The 22,870-nt window shown below is 37.1% G+C and overlaps 1 protein-coding gene across 1 annotated transcript in view; it reads left to right on the top strand.

Annotated features, from left to right (window-relative positions):
- The window catches only part of RGS7BP (regulator of G protein signaling 7 binding protein), a 101,749-nt gene that overhangs the window by 49,407 nt on the left and 29,472 nt on the right, over positions 1-22,870 (top strand). Inside the window, 1 exon segment of the mRNA XM_017877121.1 lies at positions 19,071-19,201. Coding sequence (XP_017732610.1) covers positions 19,071-19,201 — 131 coding nt within the window.

Below are 22,870 nucleotides of genomic sequence, written 5' to 3'. Positions count from 1 at the left end.
GCAGATTACAGGCAACGAACACCTTGCCACACTTCACAATTGACTGTTTCCTTATGAACTAAAGGAGCTCATCACATTTTAGACAAACATATTTGTCTGTTTTACTCAATGCATATTTGTTTAGTTTCAACAGTAGTTTATATTTTACATAGTTGAACCTGTTGATCTTAACTAAAGTTGTTTTAACCTTCAAACAAGAAACTTTAAGAAAAAAGGCAAAATGTTTTAATGCTTACTGAAAATACAATGGGGCAAACTGCACTGAAATTCTAGGGGATATAAATTATAAAGAAATTAAGGAGTGTATAAAATAAGTAGGAACTATTGCCAGAGAAAAGAAAAGATTACCTGGGATTTATAGCAAGGACTTGAGCTGAAAATGGACAAAGGGTATGAACAGACAATTGAAATAAACAAACACAAGGAAAAATATTCCACTGTGTTAATAGTTGAAAAAACACATGGTAAAACAAGAAATTGAATTTCACACATTGTAAATTAACAAAATGTCAAAATTTAAAAACATTCAGTTCTGGTAATTCTGTGGTAAAATTGGTACACATATGCTACACAATGCTAGAAACATTGAAGTTTAAATTTACATAATTTAAATTTGAAATTCAGTTTCTTAGTCCACCAGCCCATTTTAAGTGTTCCTTAGCCACATGGAAGCTAGTAGCTACCATATTGCTCAGCACAGGAAAATATTTCCATCATCACAGGAAATTCTGTTGGATTGTGCTGCTCTACAGAATAGGTACAGGAGTAGAGTTGATGGATTGCTGCTATGGACAGCTTCCATTCTACTTGATACTTTAAATTGTTCCTCAATGGTTGTATCAATTTACCCTCCCATCAATCGGTACATTGCTTCACCTCCTCTTAAATACTTGCTATTTTTGTGTTTTTATTTTTCTAATCTAATGGGTATCAAATGGTATATCTCACTGAATTAAATTTGCACTTTCCTGATTACTAATGAGGCTGAGTATTTTTATGTCATTGTTAACCTTTCATATTTCCTTTACTGTGAGTTTTCTATTTATGTTTTTCCACAGTAGTTGAAATGATTTAAAGTGGAAAATGTTTATGATATAGTGATAAGTTAAAAAAAAAAAAAAAAAAAACACACACACACAATCTTCCCCACCCCGCCACCCCCCCACACACACACACAAAATTGGCCTTCAGTGATTTTAACAGAGTAAAAGAAAATGTCCAGATGGTTAAAGTTTGGAAAATTTGTTACAATTGTTAACTTAGATACCTTAAGATAGTGATATTTGGGGAAATTTACTTTTATCTAAAATGACATTAATGTCGCCATAATACTATTTTCTCATCTTCAAAGAGCAAAACAAATACAGTTTTGCTTGAGGTTTGGGAAAATTGCCCTACTACTTCCTAGTCTTTGTTTTTTAAGTCTTTCTCCTGGCTCCATGTAGACGGGGTGATTATTTTTCTTTATCCCTGCTATTATTTTTATTTGACATTATTCCTTTCTGGTAGAACACTGTGTGCTTGACCTAAAAAAAAAAATCTGTGTATGTGTGTGCCTCTATGTGTGTGTAGAAAGAATAGACTGCTGAGAGAAGAAAGGCATTTCGAGATTTGTATCTTTAATTAGACAACATGTTTAAATTGTAAAGGAGACTGCTTTTCATAATTCTTAGTAGAGAGAAATGAATTTGTGCACATCTCTTGGAGACTTCACTTATTCATATTTTGGAAGTGTAACTTAAGTCCACACTGATACTTGTATTTCTAAGCAGTCAACTTGGAAAATAAATGACATTCTTAAAAAGTGGAACTGCACTGCTTAAAACAACAAACAAAACAGAAACTGTCATGTAAAAACTAAAAGGAAAATACTTCCTGCTCACCTAAATTCTTGGGACAGAATGGGCTGTATTCTATGTTTCACTACAGCGTTAGCAGCCAGCATGTGTAAACTTCCACTGGAGGAATGTGGTTACGCTCCCCCACATACCCGAGCAGATTTGTCCTGATGGGTCCTTTCCTTCTGTCATATTGTCAGCCAGTTTTCTTGGTATTACTCTTTCATTTTCTGCCTGAACCAACTTTCCTAATTTTCCTCCTACTCTCTAATGAATGATGTTTTCCATCCTGATACAAGTGCTCTTTGCAGCAGGTTCAGACAGCACAGCCAGGATAACCAAGACAGGAGCTGTCTTTCTACTTTTTTGCTGAGACTTCAGGCCCCAGCGGAGGCTGCAGAGTGACATCCTTCAAGCACTTTTTATCAGCTGTAGGCATATTGGATATCTGTTATGGATCTCTGGAATTTTAGTGGTGTGAGCAGGAAGGTGACTTTGTGTATCCCCTGCCTTTCCCAGTTGCTTTTAAATGAACACATCTATAAGTGATGTATTTAGGACAGGAGGCAGAAAGCCTCTGAGTTTATCGCTTTTGACTTTGCCCTTGTCCTTGCCTAGAACATTGCCCCTTGCTGGTAATCTCACCATTTGGGACTCTTTGTTAACTTATATGCTAATTTGTGAAGTGGGTGTTGCTGCCTTTCCTTTGATTCGTAATAAGATGTCATTTCATATTAAGACTGCTGTGACATGAGTTCAAGGACAAGAAATGAAAGAAGGCCAAAATGAAGCAAAACTTTTTAAACAAGACACTTTTAAAATTAGGATAAAACCTTGCACAGTAAAACCTGGAGTGCAAACCAAATAGGATTTGCAATCTGAATGCACACCCTCCAGGAGGCCTCCTGGAATAATCTGCCAAGCAATGCTTGGCTTCTCAGGGGTGCCTGTCATGTGGGATGCCGTATCACTGTGGGCCTGGAGCCTCCCATGGTCTTCCATCTGCTTAACTTTGAGCTAAGGTGTGTGTTTGGATCTACTTACTAAGATTTTTCTAGTGTGTATCCTGAATGGCATCTGAAAACATTTTTCTCTCCATGTGTTGTCTTGGAATGTGGTTGGATGTTTACTGACACTACTCTTCTAGTTCATGGAATTACCTCTATGGCTGTATGTTATATTTGGGGGAATGCTATCGGGTTGCCTGCTTTAAATGTCAACCTTACCACTGACATGTCAAAATTATTACTCCTTTCCTTTGGATGTTGGGGTGCTAGGTACCTTCTCATCTTCAACATTTTCTTAAATGTAAATATCTCTGCTGGCATGTTGTATTTCAGCCTAACACCTTAGCCGATGTTATAGACAGAAAATAAAAGCAGAACAGGACCCAGGAATAATGGAAGGGATGAGAGGAAGGAGGAGGACTATAAGAAAATTAGGAAGAAAAGGGAAAGAGGAAGTTCTAGTGGAAGAAATGAAAAAAGGCAAAACAAGTTTTACTAATGCAGTACATTTGCCAGGTGCTGAGCATCCTTCCAATAGTTACATTTCATTCTAATACTGTGTTGTTCCATTGACATACATGTGCATTTATTTGGTATTTACAAAATCAATCATACATGTGGGATTTTAAAAAAAATAACTTGTCCGCTAAAAATATAATGAAAGGCCCTCCTCAAACGAGTTGGGCAAAATCCTGGAAAAACACTCATTTTAGAGAAGCCCTGAATGGATAAAGGTTTACTGGAAGTAATTGTCATGTTTCAGAAATCATTATTTGGGATACCTGAATTCTAATCTGCCTAAATTAAGCCATGTTATATAACATGTTCATCATTCAATAAGGCCCTACATATGTCACACTGGCTGTTTCATGCAAATAACTCAAACCATGAAATGCCCACTTATAACATCAAAATTTAACCTTACAGTACTTTCTCTATATCTAGCATTTAAAAACAAATTTGTTTTAATGTGTTTACAGAGGTATGGTTGTAATAAGCTAACCCAGTGGTTTTCAAGGTATGGTTCCTGGATCAGCTGACAACTTAATATAAATCAAATAATCGGGTCCCACCCCTGACCCACTGAATTGGAAACTCTAGGGATAGAGCCCTGCATTCTGTGGTTTAAACCCTCCAAGTGATTCTGATGCACATTAAAGTTTGAGAACCTCCAAGCTGAGTCTGTGGACGTCAAAGTGAAGTTGTGCAAGATGACCTGAAAGAAAATATCATAACTTTCTTATTACATACTTCTTTCCTAATTTCTATTTTTTGTATTTAAAATATGCTCTAATAGTTAATATCATTGTGTTTATATATATATATATAATATATATTAGTAGTATATATATAAAATTTATCAACAACGTACATATTGCCACACTGCACACTAGAGGTACATGCTTAATTTTTTACTTATAGAAATGCATGATATACAAAGTTTGAAGACCACTTGTCTCAGCATAATATTTGAAAGCTCTTGTTTTATAAATCCAACTGAGCCATTAGTCTCTAACAATGTCATATATTTGCATTAATAATCTTCTCACTTCTAAAATGCTTTGCAAATAATTTTCAGTACTCATTTCCCCCCTCATGCGGAGAAGTCTCACATTCCCAGTAAAATGATAAGGAGCCGCTGCATTGCATCCTGCCTCTTGCCTCTCCTTGGGAAAAAGAGAGAATAATGACAGTCCATGAACAGCATTGATGCCGCCTTCCCATTTTTTCCTCAATGCATTCATTTTTGTGTGTGCAGAAAAGAGCACAAAAAGTTAGAGAGGATTCTATGCCCAGTTGTTGCCATATCCTTTTCCCATTCTCATTGCTCTGCTTAGATGCAGGGACCTTGGGGGGGCAGGAGCACCCTGTTCTTGTTTGCAGTTTTCCCCATACCCCCACATACACTAACTTGCACTAGCCTGGTGGTCCTCCTGTGCTAGACATGTATGCCCACTTTGTGTTATGTGTTCCTCTGAGCTAGGCAGAAAATAACATTGTATACTTATTATAGGAAAAGTCGAAGAACTAGGAGGAGGGTCAACTTTAAGCCACAATAATTTAGGGGCTCAACAAAGAAAAAATAGAACAAAATGATTATTTCATTCCTAGCACAATATTTTACAAAATGTATTCTCTCAATAACTATGCCTGGGATGAATAAACAAACATATATAGTTCCGTTCCTGAGCACTCTCTCCTGGTGATGGTATGTACCAGCTAAAATCATAAATGTGGGTTTGAGTCCTATCACTATGTTTATTCTTTGGGTGACTTTCAGCAACTTTCACAACCTCTTTTAAGCCTCATTTCCCTCAATCTGTAAATTGAGGATAAGGATAGCAACTACCTCATAGACTCACTGTTAGAATTAAATGGGATGTAAGTGCTTAGCATGGTGTCTGGCACACAGTAAACTCCCAATAAACATTATTATATTTTGCTAATGCTGAATTGAATGCCAAGAAATAATAAAAGCATGTTCCTAACCTCAAGTTCTTTGTCAGTGAAGCTCACCAACCTTTTTTCCCTCACTAAATGATCTTACATAATTTATGCCACTTTGAAAATCAAAAGTAATGTCTCTATTGGAGAGACTGACCTAAACGTTTGCTAATCACTTTCTCCTCCTGCCCATATGTCTGTCTGCCTGAAGAGCTATTTCCGTTGTTGAGCTAACCATTGGCAGCGGTGCACAGTCCTTTCATTCTGTTTCATTTAATGGTGCATTATACTTCATCATTAAGAAAGAAAGAAAAAATTATATGTAGATCTCCACAGTGGAGCCATTTTGTTGAAAACTTGTTGGCAATAAAATGATACTACATCAAGGAAGGAAATAAAGGACTGCAAGTTTTCTATCACTATTCAGAAAAATCAATTTGTGTTAGAGGAGACTTTACAATAGGTTATCATCAAATAAAAACACCGTAGGATAATAATGGGAGTCTTCATGAACTCTTAGGAAAGGACTCCAGAAAATGTAATGCTTTTCTTTTTTTCCCCAATTTCATCCTTTTTTGAATAGCAGGGACTCAATAAATAATATTTGCATCAATAAGTAAGAAGAAAGCCTGTAACAAAGATATAAGGTTTTCTAGACATAATGTACAGAATTGCCTCCCTGGAACACATCCTCCATTCATTTCTGCTTGTTATGACCTTATATTTTCCATATATTATTTCACTTAAATCTTTTTCACAATGCTATGAAGTGTTATTATACTGATTTGAGGCACTGAGAGATTAAGAAACTTGCCTAAAGTCACACAGTTGTAAGTAATGAAATTAAAATAGAAACCCAGGCAGGACTTTCTGACTCTGGAGCATCTGTGCTTCATGTGGAGGCTAGAAGGTGGCCTTAATGTCAATATTCTTTCCTCTTTTTGAGGAATTGTGAATTCCCACAGTCAAGTGGACTCTCCTCCCCCAGGACTGTCGCTTTCCTTCATCAACGTGAACACTCTGAAGTTACTAGCCTTGTCCCTTTGAAAACAGTATCTGTACCACGCGGACCCAAATCCATGGTCCATCCAGCACAACACCGTTTCCAGCAGTGAAACCAGGTGAGCTGGTGGGTGACCAGGACTGGGCATCTTCCACAACGTCAGCCTTGAAAGTTCAGTTTGATCCGTTTTAACAAACATGGATGGAGAGCCTTTAATGAGTCAGGCGGTAAGCTAGGTGCTGGGGAAACCCAGACAATGAGTAAAACTTCCTGGTCCTGGGGATATTGTAATCTAAGGATCTGTATCTGATAGAAAACACATTATCTAAGAATGTTGCCCCTCCCTCTCACACTCCCTTCCTGTCTCCCCAGCTGCTCCTTTTTCCTGCTTGCACCCTCTCCCTGGATCCTGATGAAAAGTCGCTTTGGAAGTCTATCTAGCACTGGCACACCTGTGATTTTAAATCTAGGGCAATACATTCCTTGATTACTTTAAAAGGTGGAAAAGGAAAGTAGGGTTAATTACGCAAAACCCTACTGTATTATAGATAAAGATCTCTCATTTATGAATTAATCCTTGTACCCATTTATACTTTGAGCCTGGACAATCTGGTAGGGTTTCTTAAATTCATCAACTGCTTTTTCAAATAGCAATGTTATGAATTGAATTGTATGTCCCCCAAATTCATATGTTGAAGTTTTAACCCTTATTTGGAATGTGACTTTATTTAGAAATAAGGTCATTGCTGATGTAATTTATTAAGAAGAAATCTTACTGGACTAGAGTGGGCCTCTAATCCATTATGACTGATATCCTTATCAAAAAGGGAAATGTGGACATGCACACACAGAGGAAGCTCTGTGTAGGTGAAAGCAGAGGTTAGAGATGCTTTTATAAGCCAGAGAACTTCAGTGATTGCCAGAAAAGTAACAGATGCTAGGTAGGAGCATGGAGCAGTTTCTTCCTCACAGCCCTCAATAGGAGCCAACCCTGCCGTCACCTTCATCTTGAGCTTCCACCCTCCAGAGCTGTGAGACGGTATATTTCTGATTAAGCCACCTAGTTTGTGGTAATTTGTGGTGGCAGCCCTAGCAAGCTAATACACAATACCTTTACTTTCTTCTAAGTGTGTTTATTTTGAACCTAAAAGGAATTCTTGGAGTTTCAAAAATAAGTCTGTGGTGCTTCTTTGACATCCTTCAAGATAATATTAACTTGGATTATTAGGCTTCACAGCCTGTGTCTTTTTAGTCTAAACATTTCTGCACTTCTTTTATTTGTAATTGTGTGTTTTTCTCCCATTTTTTCCTTCACAGAGAAGTCTATCAATGCACTTCACCTGAAGGGTATTAAACATCAATTTCACTGTTGTGTTAGTGTTAGCATCACTCTGTAGTCAAGAGAGTTAACTCCCTATCTCTTAACAGTGAATAGGAGAATTAAGTTAGCCGAGATTGAAGTGGTTATTTTAAAGCGAATGACCTGGAAAAAACTTCAGTCATCTGGTCCACAGTGCTACCATACTCTTAATACAGTTCCATATACCACCCTTCCACTGGTCATGTTCTGCCTCAGTCTACCCACAAACACTGCAGTTAATTCAGTAACTGCCATTGGGGAAGTATTTCCAAAGTTCTATTTTTAGAGCAACTGAAGCCAACTATACAGTTTCAAGGCTCTTTTCTGGTTTTCTTTAATATACTTCTTGGTTAAGTGATAAACTGAATTTTTGCTTCTTGGAATAAGACCAGAAGGCTTATTTTGCTATATTTCAAATATGTGGCTTATTTAATAATAAAAAGTTCTTGTTTGTTCAAGAACTTTTGAAGCTTTTAATAATTCTTTTCAGTTATAATTCATGATTTATGAGAAGGGTACAGATTGTGATGAACTTTTTATATGCCCTTAAGTAATTACCAACTTAATCTCCAATTTTATGTTTCATATCAAATAAAGCATTTTTATTGAGGAAATTCTACTCCACTGAAATTGATGCAAGCATTTGCTGTCTGCAGACTTCCCTCCTAAAATGTGGTTGTTTGGTAAGCTCACTCTGCAGACTGTTATATATCCTAATTCATTGCACTCTAAGCCAGCACTAACAAATGTAGATACAGCAGAAGCCACACTGATACAGTCAATATGTGAAGCAGTCTGGGCAGGGGTCTCTGGAGAAGGGAGTTTCTGCTTGTCTAAAAGGGTAGCTATTCCTCAGAAGCAGTTAAGTGCTGCCATTCCAGAGCAGGCCTGGTGGAATCATCTTCTGACATTAAGAAACACAGGAAATCTAGATTGTTGTGAGAATTCATGAACAAAAGGTTGACCACTGCAAGCCAAACTGCAAACAAGTTTGTGGCCACGTTTGGACCACATGCCACCAGTATGCAATCTCTGCATCAAACTATTACAAGTAAAGAAGAAACTTGGACAAGCATCTGAATGCATTCATCTTTTTCCATGCATAACCATACTGGAGGCTTTATTATGAATAATTTCACTCATCACAACAACACTATCAGATAGGCACTGTCATCCTCCATTTATAGATAAGAAAACTAAGACTCAGAGAGGCTAATTCACTTAGAAAAGCTAAGCTAATGGGTGGTATGTGGTTAGGTAAAAAAGCGAACTCCAATGTAATATATATATTATATGCTGCTCACTTGCTCTCTATCTCTCTCTCTATATATGCACATACATATATATTTGCCTGTGTATATATATATATTTATATACTTATTTTTTAATCAAGGAAATATACAAAAATATTAGGATGTTTACTTCTGGCATAAGTCATCTTTTCCTCTTTCTACTTACCTTTCTGCATAAAAGTTCTGTTTATATGTATTATTTTTTATAAAATAGTTTTAAAAAAAAAAAAAAAAAAAGAAGAAGAAGAAGGCGGCTTCAGGAAAAGAAACCCTCAAGAAGCCAATCTCTAGTGATGAAATGGAACTGATGAGGTAGAACCAGTGCTGTAATCCCAGCCTTCCAACTTCTCACACCACATAGGCACTACTTTTTAAGCCACCCTGGAATTGTTTTATTTCGTATGTACCAGAGAACATGTTAAGGGTTGGGGATTACAGAGATATACAAGACAAACTTTTTTTTAACTCAAAGAGTTTACAGTCCAGTGAAGAAATTCATGGTAGAAGATGATATTTTCCATGTATATAGATGCTGGCCTCTTCTGTTTGCATAAAGCATGTGCCTTTCTGTAAAAAAAATAGCTCTTACATCTGTCTAGATATAAACATTTTCATATTGGCATGAAGTGTCATTTTTGACAATTATGCAAAAAAATGGAAATTATCATTGTATGCCAATGAAAAGACAATAACACTCCAGGATCCAATTAGATGTAATGTATACAGAACCTCTAGTGTTGGGTAGGAGTCTGAAGCTGAAAAAGACTGCAAAATGCTGGGGAAGAAAGCTCTAACTATCCTCTAAATTCATCATGTCAACTAAAGCATGAAACAGAGCGCTAAGCTGGCAGCCCTGGGCCTCTGGCACATAGTAGAAGCTGTCTGTTTTTGCTATTATTACTAGTTGTATGATAAACAGATGCCAACTTCCTACCCTATTCCTAAACCCTCCTCAAAGGGCTGTTGACAGCTGACGTGATGCCTTGGTTCTTGTTTTCTTAGTTTAAAATAATTTAAACAAGGGGCACGCAGCAAAGGAAATGCAGCATAGAGTAATTTATTGCAAAAGAAAAAGAATATCTTGTAAGTTAGGTGCAGAATAGACGGTACACCCTGAGAGAGAGAGAGAATTCAGGGCAGGCTGCTTGTTAAAGCGAGACAGCAAAGACTGGCACTAGGGAGACTGCTTGACAGGAGTCTTACATGATTATTCATTAGGAGGTGGGACGAGATGTTACTAGTAAGCATGTTCTGGGTGGTCCTCTGGGTGCACATGTGCAGTAGCTGTACATGCTTGTTCATACATTGCATGTCTCATTAGCATCTTAAATCTCCACCCAGGGGAGGTTTTCTTTACTATGAAAATGAGCAAAAGGTCAGTTTGAGGACAGGTAAAATTGAAGTGCACATGCTCTCAGTAGGGAAAATTCCCTACTCAAGATAGCTTTGCTTGAATGAGCTCAATTACAGTGGGAATGCTGGGGTTTATTGTGTAGACTGTATGGTCACCACGGTCGCTGGGTTCTGAGAGCATGGTGACTTCCTTTACTACCTTTCAAGTTTAATCCTTTTGTGAGTCTAAAAAATGGGATTTCAGGCCTGTGTGGCCCATGTTTGGGGGCCCTTATGGTCTTTCTGTCACCCTGTGGCCCATCGCTTTAGATAAACTGTCTCAAGCAAAGCTATCTTGAGTAGGGAATTTCCCCTACTGAGAGCAGGTACACTTGAATTTTACCAGTCCTCGAACGGATCTTTTGCTCATTTTCATAGTAAAATAAACCTCCCCTGGGTGGAGATTTAAGATGCCAATGAGACATGCAACATATGAACAAGCATGTACAGCTACTGTGCATGTGCACCCAGAGGACCACGCAGAACATGCTTACTAGTATGTAGTGTGGACCACTAGTATGGTCCATGTTTGGGGCCCCTTATGGTCTTTCTGTCACCCTGTGGGCCATCACTTTAGATAAACAGTCTCTCGCATGGAAGAGGAGGCCATTTGGAACTGGCAAACACAATGGATTCAACAATTGGGTATTCTATACAACTTATTTGTCATAATTATTAAAGTATTGATCAACATTTTGTGCTATTACAGTTAAATGAGATGATAGAATAATGTCTTCTTTAAATTAAAATCTCTGTTTTGTAAATTCTCAGTCACCAAGCAAATACCCACTCCCTAGATTCTACAATTAACATTTTACGATACTTGCTTTATTACCTATCTACCTGTCTGCTTATCCCTCTGTCCAACCAGCAATCCATATTATTTTTCTGAAGTTGCAGACATCAGGATTAATTGAATAATTTAAACATAGCCCAGTTACCTCGGGATGTTTTAAAGCTGTGTCATTGTTTTTGGCAATACTGATTCCATAAAACCTGTAGCTTTACTGAAGAAAAACACAGCATCACTAACTTAATGATATAATTAAGAAGAAAAAGCTAAATACTATTTAAATAAGCCAACAGTTTAATGTATTGACCTCTACAATTCCAGTGGATAAACACAGAAATTAACTGCATGCTGCAATGAATGACCCATACTTTGGATATAATGAAAATTAAGTTGATTTCTTTGCAGTATAACACATGATAATTGAATGATAATTGACCTTTGAAGATCATTGATATCAGGTGAAAATAGTAAGCACCAGAGGTTGAAAATCTTGATTTTAGATGCAAAAATATTTTTCAGATTAAAATGTGGAAACTTGTATGTATCTTTAATTCAAGTATATGTAGCTATCTTTTAAAATAATATATAGATATAAATTTAAAATATATATCTTAGTCTATAATATTATTTTATAACAAGTATATTTATGACATATTTTTATGTCGATAGAAATAGTATATTTTATAGCATATATTCTGCGGTTATAGCTATATTTTGTCATATATACTATATTTAGACATATATTTATATTTATATTTATAAACATATATATTTACATATTAACCGCACTTAAAAAATACTTTAAGAATAACTACATCCTAGCTATATTCAGGTGAGGAAAAGGGGCTGTTGTTCTAGCCTTGTTAATCCGCACGGTACTGATTTTTCATCCGCAGAGACTGAGAATTAAGGCACTTGGACTCTATCAGTGCGCAGGCCTGTTCTTGCTGCTCTGAGGTATCACAAGACCTTATAAGGACCATAAGACCTTAAAGAGCTGTATGCCCAACTAGAACCATAAAGACGGATGACGTTAAGAGATAAAAGGGAAAATGGAGAGTCACAAGAGACCCTCAAGCCAAAAAGCGGGGTAGAAAGGTGGAAGGACCGAGGCCGAAGACAGAATAATAAGGACTTTTCTTTTAAAGATTAAGAAATGGTGGCCTTTTACATGTTAGTTTTCTCCTGCCAATAAGCATGAGTTTTATGGAGTGATTACTCCTGTCACGAAAACACGAGCGAGTCATGGATGTTGATCGACCATGTACTCTTTCAACCACCATATGGCCGCTGAGAAATGCCTACACCACCCATTCAGAATTGCCCCAATGTCGACCGCTTCACTTCCCAACTTTCTCCGCAGTATTGGATTAAACAGTTTACTTTAAGATTAATAAAAGATGACTTACAATTTAATAGTAATATTTTTATCTTTCTTTATTTCATTTATAAGCAGCGAAGTGTCAGGGGAACTGATGGTTATTGATTTTTTTTTTTTTTTTTTTTTTTTTTTTTTTTAGTTGTTTAAACGTTTAAATATGGTTTTACTTTTTAAATGAAAAAAAAGTGAATAAAGTGCTTAGTAATGCTACCCATTATTTATCAACTCTCCCAACCGGGTCATGGGGAAATGGCAAAGGTACTGGCCGAGGGCAAGCAAGGGACAGCAGGGAGACGGTCACCAGAATATTGCTAGAAACTGTAAAAGGTGCTGGCCCCTCTGAGGCCTGTTGCTTTACATACACGTCCCCCAAGTAGCCACCAAAAGAAAATTCCATTGCACTTCAGATTCCCCTTTCCTGTTAAAAGTCAAGTTTTATTTCTGACTGAACTTGAATAGCTTCAGGGCAGAGTTTGATCTCAGCTCATGTTCAATGGTGAGGAAGTCACAGAGCCAGCCATATGTTCCCATGAAACAACATGCTGTGAAGAGCGGGGAATTACTGCAATTATTCTTCAAAGGCTCCTGGTGGAATCACACTTGCTAAGGCTCTGTATGAGCAAAAAACAACACACATTTCCACCTAAAGCACAAGTTTCATCAAAACTCACTAGAGCAAGATTATGAGAAAAATGGAGACAAGACTCAACTATAATATGTATAGATGCCTTGAAAAATGTCTTATTTCTATTCTTCTAATTAACTGGGCTTCTTTTTTTTTAATTGTAGTACTTATTTTGGTATGAAATAGTGTAGTTGTTCAGTAGGGATCTGGCACCTGTTCTGTATCTATGAGAGTCTGTAATTACCTTTAAGAATTTGAAACCAAAATTAATAACTGGGTTTACACACACATTTGTATCTTCCCTGCCCCCAACTATCCAATGATTACGTAGATATATGGGACCACCTGGAGGAAGCTCCCTCACTGAAGCCATATGAAGACTAAGCTCTGAAGCTGTCACTGAAGTTGGCACTGAATTAGGGTGTATCCTTGTAAATGGAATCCATTTGAGAGGAACCAGTGGGGATATTTGAAGAGAGATCAAATGATACTGTCCCTTCCCTCATCCTGTTTTGGCTTCCTCGGTCTTTCCTTGCCACTTGGCATAATAGCCAGCAACAGAATTGATTCCGAAAAGAGAAACTTAGATATATTTGTTGTGACGGGAGTTCTGTTTCCATTTCTGCTAGCTGACAAACCCTGAGTGTTTATCTGTCATCACTAAATTCTGTAAAATGCTGAGTGATTGTCAGTGAGGTCACACTTTTTTTTCCTCAGCCTAATGGCATATTTTTTAAGCAAAGTCCATATTAGGGAACTGTAAAGAAATAAAGACTTTTATAGAATAGCAGATAATTTTCATAAGTAAAGACTATATTCAAGCAGAAGGCTAACTAAACAAAAGTTTGATATGCTAAAAGGAATTGCAGCCAACTTCTTACCATCCTTTGCCTTTTATACTTGTTTTCCCACACATGATTTCATTTGATCCTTGCAGCAACCTTGAGATACTTCATATAGGTGTTATTCCAATTTTACAGCTGAGGAAACTGAGTTTCAGAGAAGTTAAAGTAGTTTTCCTAAGATCGCAATTCTAAGGGGCAAACCTATATTTAAATCTAAGTTTTCTGACTCCAGGATTCAATTTTCCTTTCATTATGTCTTACTCCCTTCAACTAAATACATAAATCATTACATTAGGGACAGACCATTAAAATAACAAACACTTTGCTATTTTTTTAAAAAGCTATTAGCAGCTACACAGGCCTCCAAAGTCTGGCAACCTCAGCAAAAGAGCAGACAGATACAGGGCCAAAACATTTCGTAACTAAAATCCCCAGTGTGTTAACTCCTAAACTTGACCCTACCAATTATAAAGCCTCCCAGTGGTTTTGATTAATTTATCCCATGTAATTATTTAGGGAAATGTAAATCCTCAGTCATCAAATAAATGCCCACTCCCTAGATTCTACAATTAACATTTTATGATACTTGCTTTATTACATATCTACCTGTTTATCCCTCTGTCCAACCAGCAATCGATTTTATTTTTCTGAACCTGCAGATATCAGTAAACTTTACTCGTAAACAATTCAGCATACATAGCATTAACTTAGTTCAATATTTGCTTTTGTTTTTTTTTAAGTAAAATTTGCATGTAATCAAATGCAAATCTTAAGTGTGCCATTCAATACATTTTGCCAAATGTATACACTCGTGTAACTAAACCTCCATCTAGACACAGACTATCACCCTCACCCCAGAAAGTTCACTTATGCTCCTTCTCAGTCAATTCCCCACCTCTGTTCTAATATTTAGCATCAGTTTTAGCTGTTCTAGAGCCTCATATGAATGAAATCATACAGTATTTGTTCTTTTGTGTAAGGATTTTCTCATTCAAGGTAAGGCTTTTGTGATTTATCTATGTTGTTTTGAGGATCAGGAGTTAGCTTCTTTTAATTGTTGAGTATTATTCTATTGTAGAAGTGTACTAATTTCTTTAACCATTTTTCTCTTGACAGACACCTGGGCTGTTTCCAGTTTGGGGTTAATCTAAATAAAATACCATGAATATTCTTGTAGAACTCTGTTTGTGAATATGTTTTTATTTCTCTTGGCCAAATACCTAGAAATGGAATCCAGGTCATAGGAGGGTGTATGTTTAGCTTTATAAGAAACTTCCAGAACTTTTTAGAAAGGAGTTGTAGATCACTTAATTCCCATGAACAACGTATGAGCATTTCTGTTGCTCCACATCATCACCAACATTGGGCATTATGAGTCTTTTTACAGTTAGCCATTCTGTCAAGCCTTTGTCAGATTACTTTTTGAACTACAAAATAAGAATATTCACAATAGAGAGAGTTTCCATTGTCAAGAGGCAACTTTGTCAAAATCTGTATTCATGTCATCCTCCTCCTACAGCAGTTCAGGTTTCCTAAGCTATATGATTTGGTCATTAAATCCTGATCTGCAAGGAGTTAGTTGAGAGCAGATTTATAATTTGGTCATTATTTTAAATGTTTTTGGATTCAGCTTGAGCTCTAAAGCACTGAAATTTTGTTGAAGTTAATTCTTAGGGTTTTTTTCTATCAATACTAAGGCTTTGAAATTAATCAAAATGGTTAAGCTCTTGACTTACACTCAATAGAAAAAATAAATAATCATAATCTAGTCACTAACTCATAAAACATATTTGACTGAATTAAATGAATCACCCTCAGGGGTGACTCTCATAGACCTAAACTCTGATTAATTAGAGTGAATCGTGTTAGACTAAACATAAGTAACATGTGGCAAAGTTACCTCTAAATTAAGTTACTTCCAGTTCCCGTAGGAATTACACAGGTCCAATTTCATTTTAATGTAAATGTTTCCTTAGGTCATGTAATTTATCCCTAGAAAGTTTCAAGCTTTTAAATTGCTGTTTTCTTAGCTCTTCTTTCATTCTCCGTGTTTCAGCTCTTACTCATTTGTTATGAAAATAACGCAAATGTTCTTAATGTTTCCCAAAAATGTATTTCAGTTCACTGCTTATAACATCAGACATATTATAACTCATTTGACAACTTGCATTTCAATGAACTTTCAGTAATCACTAAAGGTAATAAATCTTAAAGGTCTAAAGAGGGAGAAATAAATTGTACAAGGCCTGAAGTTAGTGTAACTTAGTCTAGGCATCATGAAACTCTAACATAAAAGATACCTTAGCTTTCCCACTTTTCTTTAAATAGTTCCTTTCTTTCTCTATATTTCAATATCCCAAGACATTAAAGGGCAACATATGAGTGTATATGTGACTTTGTTAACCAGAAAATTTATGATGCAACCTTAGCATCAATTACTTTTTGTTAGGCAGATTGAATTTCTGGTGGCACCTATTCAGTTCTTCTTGTAACAAGTTGGAGAATCTCTGTGGGTTACAGAGGCATTTGGGAGATGGCACCCAAAGAAATGTTTTGAATTAGGCATTTTAATCTGTTTTGACGTGCCTTTTCTCAGAAGCACCTAATACATTGCTTTGCCTCTCTTTTTCTAGCTGTAAAATAATACTAAATATACTGGCTCTTAAAATATGTTAATATGATAGTCATTTGTTTAAATTACATAAAATGTCATCCGTATATGAAGTTTGCATATTTTTGGAGCTAAGCCCCACTAGGCACATATTTTGCACTTCTGAAAATAAGAATGTTCCATGGCCCGGATGCTACTGTACTGGCTAATTGTCCCACTTATAAAATATACAATACATACAACAGATTTTTAAAAGGTTTTAAAGTTTTTTTTAAAAAAATCTGCATATGAGGGTTCAGCATCACATATACTAAAATTGAAATATACAGAAAGGATTAGCATGGCTCCTAAGCAAGGATGACATGCAAATTTGTGAAGCATTTTATATTGTTCAAAGTTACAGTTAGATAGAAGGAATAAGTTCTGGTGTTCTATTGCACAGTAAGTAGCATGACTATAGTTAACCATAATGTATTTTATATTTCAAAATAGCTAGAAGAGAGTATTCTGAATGTTCTCACCACAAAGAAATGATAAATATCTGAAGTAATAGATCTGCCAACTACTCTGATTTAATCATTATACAATATATACATGTATCAAAACATCACACTATATACCATAGTATATACAATTACTATGTGTCCATTAAAAACAAAATTTTTAAAAATATCTGCCTATGAGCCACCGGGCCAATGTTATATATAGGTGAAAATAGGCAGCTGATGTTGGGATGATGAACCAGCATAGAAAAGACCTGTCTGCCTTAAAATACTTTCCCTTTACCCTCCTTTTAGATTAAGATATTATCTTCAGATTTTGCTCTGAAAAGTAAATGTATCAGTAGATAACATACAAGGATCAATTTTTATTACATGAACCATTAATGCCCATTATCTGTTCAGAATCTAGCAGGTCCAGGACACAGTCAGAAACTGTGAAGGCTGAAGATGATATGAAATAATCAGAGTGGGGTGTGTATGTGTGTCTGTGTGTGTGTGTGTGTGTCTGGGTGTGTGTATGTCTGGGTATATCTGAGTGGGGTGAGATGGGAGAATCGGAGGACAGCTTGACAGTGGAAGGCACCTATGGGCGGATGCTCTGAAAAACAAACCCAATATTTTCCCCAGAGATACACTTGCTTCCTATGTTGGCCTAGGGCGGCACCCATGAGACACCAATGAGAAAATAACATCTTTTAATTTTCAGATAAAGCCAAATTTTGCATGAAAGATCTTTTGAGGTACTTTATTCTGTCTGACACAGTAAAGACATGTGCAGGCATCACTGATGCTGAGGCTAAGAATTTTGCATTTCCTTGTGTTACATAAGCCATATGGTTAAATCAACTCTTGCTCATCGACTAAATAAGTATTGAAAATGAAAACTAACTATCATTGTAAAGCGCTGTATACATACAAATTCTCTTTACTGTGATTCCAGAACTTGAAGTCATTATTTTTATCTGATAATTACCTCCTGATATTTTGCCACTGACCCACATTACAAAGAAATCAAATTCAAATACTATATTTAAAAATCAGATTTCATTGCATTTTAAATTAATAGGGATGGAAATAAAGTTAACTCATTAAGACATTTGATAGAGTTCACTTTTAGGCTTTCTTTTATTTCTAATCTATCTCTAAGCTGTATCGCTTTTATTTGATTTGTTTTATGCAATACGTGCTATTTTAGTCGCATATAAAATAGAGTATTGTTTTATCAACTAGTTTTCTCCCCTTAAAACAAAAGTGATCGCTCCATATTTTATCATTTATATAAGTTTTATCAAATTTAATAAAGACAGACACAAGACTTTAGAATAAACTTTAGAGCATAAGTTCAGCATTTACTTAGCTTTAGATTGTTAAGCATAATTAGTAGAATTTTATTACTTTTTTCATGACATTTTAATTTTTTCGTTAAAAACATTTGGTCTCTCATAAATTAGCAGTAGCAAACAATAAAGGAAGAACCTTTAGACTGAGACAAAAAACCTTGATAAAAATAATTTGTAAATTGCTCTCTAATCATATTATATTAGGGCCCTAATATTAAAGAGCTGTCTTACAACTGGTAATTGAATTGCTCTTGTCAGTTTCTCTAAAAACAAGGGTTTTTAATCTCTTCTTGCAAGCTAGGAGATTCTTATGGTTTAAATATATTTTGGAAATTTGTTCCAACAGCTCAATTGAAGATGTCTGATATTTTCAATTATGTAAAGCATTTATGATTTTAAGCTCCCGGCAGAACTCTGCTGCTGAAGGGGGAAAAAATTAAGAACTGTTAGTCAGAAAGAGACTTACATAAGAACTGTCACATTGGTCATTGGTTTCAAAGCAGGAAGTCCTATATTTTAGAATCAAGGCTTTAAGGAATCTTTATTGAGCATTTTTCCCTCTCGGAGCTGAGACAAATGGCTGATGAGTGAAATCTTGAGAATGTTCACAGCTTTTCTCTTTCATTCTGTTGCAGCCCGGAAGATGGTGAGATCCATCCAGAAATCTGTCGGCTTTACATCCAGCTGCAGTGCTGCTTAGAAATGTATACCACAGAGATGCTAAAATCCATATGTCTGCTGGGGTCTCTTCAGTTTCATCGAAAAGGTATCTACGTTTAATCTTGCCGGAAACACTGAGGAATGTTGAACAAAAGCTAATCTTTGGTAAAGTGTCCATATATACCATATGCCTATCTATATGCAATTAGAATGAATTTAAATGTTCAGGAAATGCTTGCTATATAAATTGGTAAGAAGTCTATATCAGTACCATTAAGTGTATACTAACACTGATTGTTTTGAACAGAAATTAGCGCAGCAACAGTTCTCAAATTTATTATTTTAGCTGTTGTGAACATGACTTTTGTTAGATTCAGCATAAACAGCAAGGTATATACTGATTTTACTAGGGGAGTAAATGCTATCCAAGAGTGCTATTTTCCTAAATGAATTAAGTTGCAAGAAGACAAATTACATAGTGTCCCAAAGATTCAAAAATAGAGGGAACTCCATAAATAACAGGGAGGTTAGTAATAGATAACCTCATTTTCTGGCTTAAACCATAAAGGAAATAAGGACTGTACCCTCCAGAGGTTAGTCATGGCTTCAGCATGATTTCATCAGACTTCCAGCTTCCATTCTGAATGATGCTCTGCCTTCTGGGTATTGGCTTTACCCTCAAGCTGGCTTCCCTCACATTAGCAAACTGCAACAGTTGCAGTCATCACATCTGGCACTGTCCACTAAGAGAGAGAACTTCTCCCAACTACAGAGAAAAAGTTCTGAGCTTCATTCTGCTTGGACCAGGTTTATGCCTAAACCAATCACTGTAGACAGTGGGGAGGAATCCACTGACTGGTTAAGGCAATCAAGGCCCATTCCTGGAGCTAGGGGGTGGAGTCAGCCCCACCCAACCAGTGGATATTCTGTGATGGGAGACAGTGGAATGGCAAGGATGCCACAGAGGAAGTCAAAAGTATCCATCACCAGAAGATTCAACCTGTATTTTCTTCATCAATTCATTGAACAATAATTTATTGGGAACTTCTAGAATACAGTGTTTTTGTGCTTGAGCTCAGGAGAATGGTAGAGGGTGGGCTGTGCATAGAAGGTAATCCTTGCCTATGATTTAATTTCAGAGATAGAAAAGGCCAGAGAACTTAGAAATACTTAGGGAAAATCTTAGGATTCTGAAGTTAGGGTTCAGTTAGGGAAGGAAACAGAAAGATATTTCATATGAAGAAGCAATTAAAGGAAAGATTTGAAATCAAATAAGCGTTGCAATTTGGAGGAAACTAAAGGACATGATGAAATACTTGTAAAAACCAAATCTTGACAGGGCGCAGTGGCTCACACCTGTGATCCCAGCACTTTGGGAGGCCGAGGCAGGCGGATCACGAGTTCAGGAGATCAAGACCATCCTGGCTAACATGGTGAAACTCCGTGTCTACTAAAACTACAAAAACAAAATTAGCCAAGTGTGGTGGCCGGCACCTGTAATCCCAGCTACTCGGGAGGCTGAGGCAGGAGAATAGCGTGAACTCGGGAGGCGGAGCTTGCAGTGAGCCGCGATCCCACCACGGCACTCCACCCTAGGTGACAGAGCGACACTCAAAAAATAATAATAATAATAATCTTGTGTACACATATACATATGCACACAGGTGAACTAAAAACAAGATCCTACTACATTGCTCCAGAGACAGGAGAACATTTTTCCCAATATGTGAATATTATGTCTTTCTCCTTTTGCCTTCTGAAGGCTGATTTTGCAAGGGTTTCCATCTTTACTGCTGTTATTAATATATGAGAGATTAGCTCCTTGATACTCCTAATGCCTGATCAGGAAATTGAATACTCAGACACACTCATGACATCCAAACTGATGTCACTGACCTGATGTCTTTCTCTCTCTGTCTCTCTCTGACACACACACACACAAACATGTACATGCATTCACACATAAACACACATACAGAGTAGTATTTTCGTTCTCTCTAATGACTGAGTAGACACGGGATAGGTAGTTTTATTCCCAGGTCTGCACTGGCTGCACCTGCAGGATTTCATGCCTTGTTGCCACTGGGATCTTCCTTGCTGACGGCATGTCCTTAACACCCGGTGATCTCTACTCCCACTCCTGCTGTAGCTCCTCAATTTGCCACCTGGTCTCCTTCTGCCATACACTCCTACTTTTTGTCTTTTCACAACTGATTTTTGAAAAGGCAATAACAACTCTTCTCTGCTAGCTCTCTGTTTATGAGTAAAGGGGATTTCCCCATCCAGACTGCTTTCTTGTTGCATTTGGTCATTTCATGCAAATGAAATGCAGTCACCTCTTAACTGAGCAGCTCCTTCCGTCTTCACTGCCTCTTGTCTTCACTGTCAGTTTCTGCTCTGCTTCTTTCTCTGCCTATTTTTTAAAAATAATCAAATAAACTGCTGCCCCCTGCTCTAGTGCCTAAACTTCCGTGTACAACTCATAAAAAGAAAATACCTGATAGTATCTTTGATTTCTCCCCCATGTAGGATTAACTGTCCACTTGGATTTCTATCTTCTAAAATCATTATTAGTTAAAGTGTAATCCTTAGAAAACATGCTTCAAAATTATCCAGGATGCTGAATAAACATGCAGATGCCTGGATCCTATCCAAGGACCTACTGAATTGAAGTCTCTGAGGGCACTCCAGGTGATTCTGAAACACATAGAGGATTAAGGACTGCTCCTCTACCCTTTGAGACCAAAAAAATGTAAATCACACCCCACCCTCCATAAGAATAAAAGGAAAAACTTCCAAGCCCTTACCATGCCATTCTGCTTTGCTACTGTCTACTCCCCGAAGTGTGCACTTTCAATGTGGCTTTATGTGTTCTTCTTTCTCCCCCATGCTGATGAAAAGCAAATACAAAAGGGGTAGGTGCCCCTGATGAGTGTGATCTGTGTGATGGCTCATACAGTGCGTTGTCTCCAGGAACTGGGGATGTGACCATTGAAATAGGCAGTGGCTCTCAAAGTGCAGCCCCTGAACTAACAGCATTGGTGTCCAAATCATTTGTTAGAATTGCAAATTCTTAGTCCTCACCCCAGACATACCAAATCAGAAACACCTCTAAAGTTACTTTTTTTACTGCTGGAAAAAACTAAAACAAGTCATTGAGATAGTTCTCCAACTGATTATGTGTATAGCCCTCGATCACCATCTGTAGCCAGCAAACCATGATTCTTTACTCTTTTTGGAAGTATGCATATACCCTACACTCCTGGCAAATCTCTTGTATTTCCAGAAGGCAAGTCCAAGAACTAGCTGTCCTATAGACCGTTACCTTTCTCTTGGTACCAGTTGAGTTAAGGCAATGAGGAGGAGGAGACTGCTTTATTGGTGACAAATTATCAATTAATACAGGAGTAAAGAAAATAGTAACATGTAGGCTTAAGAAATATATTGAAGGCTGGGCGCAGTGGCTCACGTATGTAATCCCAGTACTACGGGAGGCCGAGGCAGGTGGATCACAAGGTCAGGTGCTCGAGACCAGCCTGACCAACATGGTGAAACCCCATCTCTACTAAAAACACAAAAATTAGCTGGGCGTGGTGGCGTGTGCCTGTAATCCCAACTACTCAGGAGGCTGGGGCAGGAGAATCACTTGAACCCAGGAGGTGGAGGTTGCAGTGAGCTGAGACCATGCCACTGCACTCCAGCCTGGGCAACAGAGCAAGACTCCATCTCAAAAAAAGAAAAGAAAACAAAACAAAACAAAACAAAAATATTGAAG

The sequence above is a fragment of the Rhinopithecus bieti genome, unplaced genomic scaffold (genome assembly GCF_001698545.2).
Source record: "Rhinopithecus bieti isolate Rb0 unplaced genomic scaffold, ASM169854v2 scaffold_10181, whole genome shotgun sequence".
Classification (NCBI taxonomy): Eukaryota; Metazoa; Chordata; class Mammalia; order Primates; family Cercopithecidae; genus Rhinopithecus; species Rhinopithecus bieti.
Note: the sequence above shows the minus strand (reverse complement) of the source record. Positions and strands in the feature narration are given on the sequence as shown.